The sequence below is a fragment of the Salminus brasiliensis genome, chromosome 17 (genome assembly GCF_030463535.1).
Source record: "Salminus brasiliensis chromosome 17, fSalBra1.hap2, whole genome shotgun sequence".
NCBI lineage: Eukaryota > Metazoa > Chordata > Actinopteri > Characiformes > Bryconidae > Salminus > Salminus brasiliensis.
This window is the reverse complement of record NC_132894.1, coordinates 33,438,125-33,443,124: the sequence shown is the minus strand read 5'-3', so window position 1 is coordinate 33,443,124 and position 5,000 is coordinate 33,438,125. Positions and strand designations below refer to the sequence as shown.

General features: G+C 44.4%; 1 protein-coding gene across 2 annotated transcripts in view; it reads right to left on the bottom strand.

Annotated features, from left to right (window-relative positions):
• Window positions 1-5,000, bottom strand: part of kif7 (kinesin family member 7) — a 16,200-nt gene that overhangs the window by 585 nt on the left and 10,615 nt on the right. For both annotated transcript variants that reach the window (XM_072660711.1, XM_072660712.1), the window contains exons 12-19: window positions 4,068-4,265; window positions 3,495-3,620; window positions 2,940-3,116; window positions 2,478-2,693; window positions 1,528-1,734; window positions 1,075-1,273; window positions 816-977; window positions 1-553 (exon numbers count right to left, since the gene is read on the bottom strand). The exon at window positions 1-553 is cut by the window's left edge and continues 585 nt beyond it. In XM_072660711.1, the coding sequence (XP_072516812.1) occupies window positions 189-553; window positions 816-977; window positions 1,075-1,273; window positions 1,528-1,734; window positions 2,478-2,693; window positions 2,940-3,116; window positions 3,495-3,620; window positions 4,068-4,265 (1,650 nt within the window). In that variant the 3' untranslated portion in view covers window positions 1-188. The remainder of the gene's footprint in view (window positions 554-815; window positions 978-1,074; window positions 1,274-1,527; window positions 1,735-2,477; window positions 2,694-2,939; window positions 3,117-3,494; window positions 3,621-4,067; window positions 4,266-5,000) is intronic.

The window sequence follows — 5,000 nt, the reverse complement described above, 5'->3', positions numbered from 1 at the left end:
AATCAGTCAAAGAAATAATGTAACACTCCAAAAAAGTGCTTTTTTTTACTGTACATAATACGTGAACATAAAACATCTCCTGATTTACTGTTTTATGTCATTTAGCTCTGATAGTACAGAAGATAAAGGCTGTTAAGCAAATGAAAAGGTAACAGTAATAAAAGTAAATAGTTTAAAATGTTCACTTTCTATACTGGATTTTTCCGAACATCAATAATGGAAGAATTCGACCCAGCTGGTCCCGTGTTTAGGCTTGATCTCCGGAATTCTCTCCGTGGTTTGTTGAGGGATAAAGAGGGTGCCCCAATCCAGTGTGCAGTGTTCATACTGGGCTGAACAACTCTGTTGGCCGGAAGCTCACATGCTGCCCTTTGTCGAAGCTCCTCCATGCAATGCTGGTCTTCTGTAGGGAGGGAAGAGCGCCTCCATGTGGGGGGAAGGGGCGCATGTACCAACTCCCGCATTTCCTCCCTTGATTTTTGAACTCGGTCAGGTTCTGGAGTGCACTTTACACCGTCTCCAGCTCCTCTGCTTGGTGTTCTCTCTGCTCCGCCTACAAGGCAAATCATTCATCTGATTAATAGGAATGTACAGGGCAAGAACTTTATTGTTCTAGGGCCAGGGTTGGGAAACTGAGCTAAAGCAGAAGTGGCTAACAGCAGTCCTCATGGGCTGTACACAACTACTAAACTTGGGAAACCACCAAATAGTGAGTGACTCCAGCTCTCCAGGACTGGAATTTGCAACTCTGAAGCTAAGGTGCCGTTCCTCCAGAAACCCCGAAGAAGAATGGAAAAGGAGGCGGGCTAACTTACCCTTGCTCTGATCTCCAGACTGGCCCACTGATCCACACATGTCTTTTATTTTGTTGTTGAGCTCCTGATTGGCTGCCTTACATAAGTTCAGCTCCTTGCTGAGGTTGTGGATCAAGCCCTCATACTGCCGCTGCCGACCTGCAAGTCCTTCATCCATTTGATCTGAGGAAAAAGTGTAGTTTTTAGGTAATTGTTTACCTAATCAGTCTTATGAACTAAGTGTTGTGGCTTTAGTTCTCTACAAGCTACACTGCCCCACCTCTGCACTGCTGCAACAGGAGCTGAATGTTCCTTTCATGTTCTTTCTGTTGCTGGGTGAGTCGCCGGTCCGTGTCCAACTGCTGCCGCTCCAGAGCTGCCTCCAACCACTGCACCAGTTGCTGCTGCTCCCCAACCCGCATCTCCAGCTCCGCCAGAGCCATCTGCAGCCTCCGCTCCTCCTCACGCAGGGACACCACCTTCACACAAACACACACATTCATTATAAACCTCAAGGAAATCTCAAGCAGCGTTTGGTTTCTGGACTCCCCCTACAGTCAGGAAGTGCAATTTGCGCTTTGAAAAGATACAGAACTGAAAAATAATTTGGGTTAAGCAGCGTTATACAGTTGGTCCTGTCCTGTTTAATTCACCAAAGTTACACTGAGTTGTGTTGAACCCAGAGTAGCAACGACAGACACACTATTCTCCCTATGACATAGCTTATACAAACCTTATCAAAGTACTTGCAGAGCAGGGCCCGTGTTTCGTAGGCAGAGAGGTAGGTGAGCTTGGCCATCAGGTTCATTTCCCACTGCGTGAGCATGCTGCCCGATGCCCTCAGCTGCCTCTGCCTCTGCGTGATGGCCTCGTTCTTGTACTCGATGGCAGCGTCCAGTGCTTCTATGGCCTCGTCCAGCTGGAACAGAGTGCGTTCCTCCTAAACATCACGGTGAGAGTATGGTGAGCATTTCATGAACACATCTAAGATTATGATTAAGCATGCTTCACCACCACTGCACACCAGTTCAACACAATTCAACCTCTGCATTACACACACACACACACACACACACACACTAGTGATTATTAATCATTTATCACTAGTGTGCGAGTGTGTTTTTGCATGAAAGCAACATGTAAATCTGTGTATATACAATATCACATAGTGGTTGGTACTAATGTAGCACTCTAATGCTCCACCAGGGACCAATAAAGTACTCCATCAATCAATAAAGTAAGCCGGTAAGTGTGTCAGTGTGCATGGCAAGTGCATGGCACACCTCAGTCAAATCCAGAAGTTGAGCTAAAGGACTCCTCAGAGACACAACGCTTCTGGCAGCTTTAGGTAAGCCACTGAGTAGCGTAGCTCATAGCCTACATAAGTGTTATGAACATGCAGCTGATAATTTTCAAGCTAAAATTTCATCACTATCGTTGGGTTAGAAGATTGTGATAAAGTCATTATCCTATTGTTTTGGATGTGACTAATAGCAGTACGTAAACTGAGTAGCCATCTTAGTCATTTTGCACGGGATAACAGATCCTGGTCAAGATCCTGGACAGATCCATAATTGATACATTTTACAGACCTCCTGTAGTAAAATGACATCACTCCACCTCCCCATGTTAAACTAATCCCGTCTGAAAAGGGCTTAAGTGGACCCCATGCTTTAAACCCACCTCAGGAGACAGCAGATTGCCCTGACGCAGTTTGTCATCCAGCTCTACTCTCTGTTTAAGGAGTTGCTCTTTCTCCTGTCGCAGGTTAGAGATCTCTTGCCGGATCTGCTGCGAGTCCTGGGCACTGCTGCTGCGCAGCTGACCATTCCGCTCACTCAGCTCCCGCTCCAGAGATTCAATGCGACTCGTCAGCGCCACCAGGTCTTTACTCAAAGCCTGTAGGGGACATAAGTGCATTAGCCCATTAGATGGTACCATTGCGTCTGCATGTTTTAATCTGTAAGCCTATAGAATATAAATGGTATTGACAATGGTCCTTTACTGAGATTCAAACCTAGGTAAATAGGTATGGATTTGCAGGAAATGGCCCATTTAAAATCTCAGCAATGGCGATGTCAGTTAAAGAATGTCTTATGCACAAAAAAATGTATGAAAAAACACGACAACGCCGGTCAAACAGACCTGGCTTGAGCGAAGTCGCTTGGTCTCTAGGCCACTGCGCTCTAGAAGTAATGCCTCTTTTTTAGCCAGGATCTCTTCTCTCTTAGTCAGCTCCCCCTCCAAGTCATCCAGACTTCTCCTCTGTCCCAGAACCTTCTCCATCTCCTCATCCAGCCAGCGTTTCTGCTCCTCGATTTTCTGTACGGAAGGCAAAGGTGGTCAAAAACGGACTGCAGCAGCATTTCTGAGCTCTACTTTGTTTGAAACCCCTGCTGCACCTGTGGAAAACTGCACATTTTGAAACATGACAAAACATGTTCACCACAAAACCTTTACAGAAACCCAAATGCCAGGCTGAGAGTGAATACACATCTTAAAACATGCAGAAACAAGTCATAAGATGCCCTAAAACTACAAATATCAAGTCTTCTAATTAGACAAACCTAAAAGCATTCACAAAGAAAGCAGCGGCTGAACAGTCTCATACTTGGCACCAAAACTTCAAAGGCATGTTTTGATGAAAATCTACTCTTTACTATTTTGATACGGTTGTGGTAGGCCTCTCCAGGTCTGTACCTGCTGCTCCTCTAGCGAGACGACTGAACCGTTACTGCCACTCCTCCTCTGCCTCTGGAAGGCAGCAATCTCTTCGGTTTTAATTCGCAGGATTTTCTGCTGCTGCTCATTCTTTATCTCCAGCTCCTGGACACAGACAAACAGCAGATTGCACAAAGAACACAAAAGTCCTCTATTTATTAACAGCGGTTTAACGATGCGTTTCATTCTGAGCTGACAATCACCTAGGTGTCTAAATAAACTGCATTGATTGTGGAGTGTGAGAATCAATAATAATCAATTATAATAACATTAAAATCAGGTACGCTCTCATTAGCCGTAACCGAATGCTGTTTTCCAATGTAGAAAAGAGCTCGGTGTATTGTTGTTTTTTTGTATTGTCCACAGTTCCTCTACTCAGTTGTGTATTCGGTGTAATTTGGAATAATACCAAATCGTGGAATAAAAGCTTCTCTATGCACAGAATGTTTTTCATAAAAACACATATCCATACTGAATCACAGTGTCTAGGGATGGCACTCAAACTTATTACATAACCTGCTGCACTAAGGCCATTTTTCTTCAAAGGTTCACCTTGACACGGTGCTTTCCTCGCTGCATCTCACTCTCCAGCCTCCTCTTCTGTTGGCTCTCCTCTCGCAGCCGCCGGTGCAGCTGGTCCTGTTGCTGCCGCAGGCTCTGCACGCTCCTCTCCAGCTCCTGCACTCGTCGCTCGCTCTGCACAGACAGAGAGGCCAGCTGTGCAGTGTCCCGCTGTCTCTGCTTCAACACCTGCAAACATGGGACACAAAAACCAGGAGTTCAGATGATCGGGCCAAAACAAAGCCGTACCAGAACTTAGGCATGTTTATATAAAACACTGAGCACTTCTGTGTTCTTTGGCCAGATTATCTCTGGCTGCTCCTAACAGTGTTTTGGGAGCTTCTTAGGCACAGAACAGCAAGGACAAACACAGGTTAGCTTGTAGGATGAATTTGATACACAAGCAATACAGCTTTAATTATACAGCCACCCTAACAATAAACAAAAGACAAAGCTAAATAAGGTATGGGCTGTAAGAAATGTTGATATTTAATCCAAAGTGACTAAGATGCATCACAAGGAATAACATGTATTTAAACTATTACTATTAGTATCCTTAACCTTAAAGACAATGGCAAATGTATCTGTATAGTGCTTTATCCAACCAGATGTCACAAAGCAGCTTTATGGAAATCCAAAAACACCCAAAACAAGTAAAATGGGCCCCCGACCAAGAAAGCCAAAGACTACAATGGCAGGAAAAACTCCTTAAAAGCTGGAGGAAGACACAGTGGGATGAACCGAGACTCACAAGCTGGGACCTATCCTCCTTTGGTCAAAACCATGTTTTTAAACTAATAAATGTATTAGTTTGTATTAAGTACTATGTATGTATTAAGTCACCTTAACACCTCACACGTTCTTTACTGTGCTTGAGTGTACTTATATAATGATTAATATGCTTAGCAGATGTAAAAGTCATAA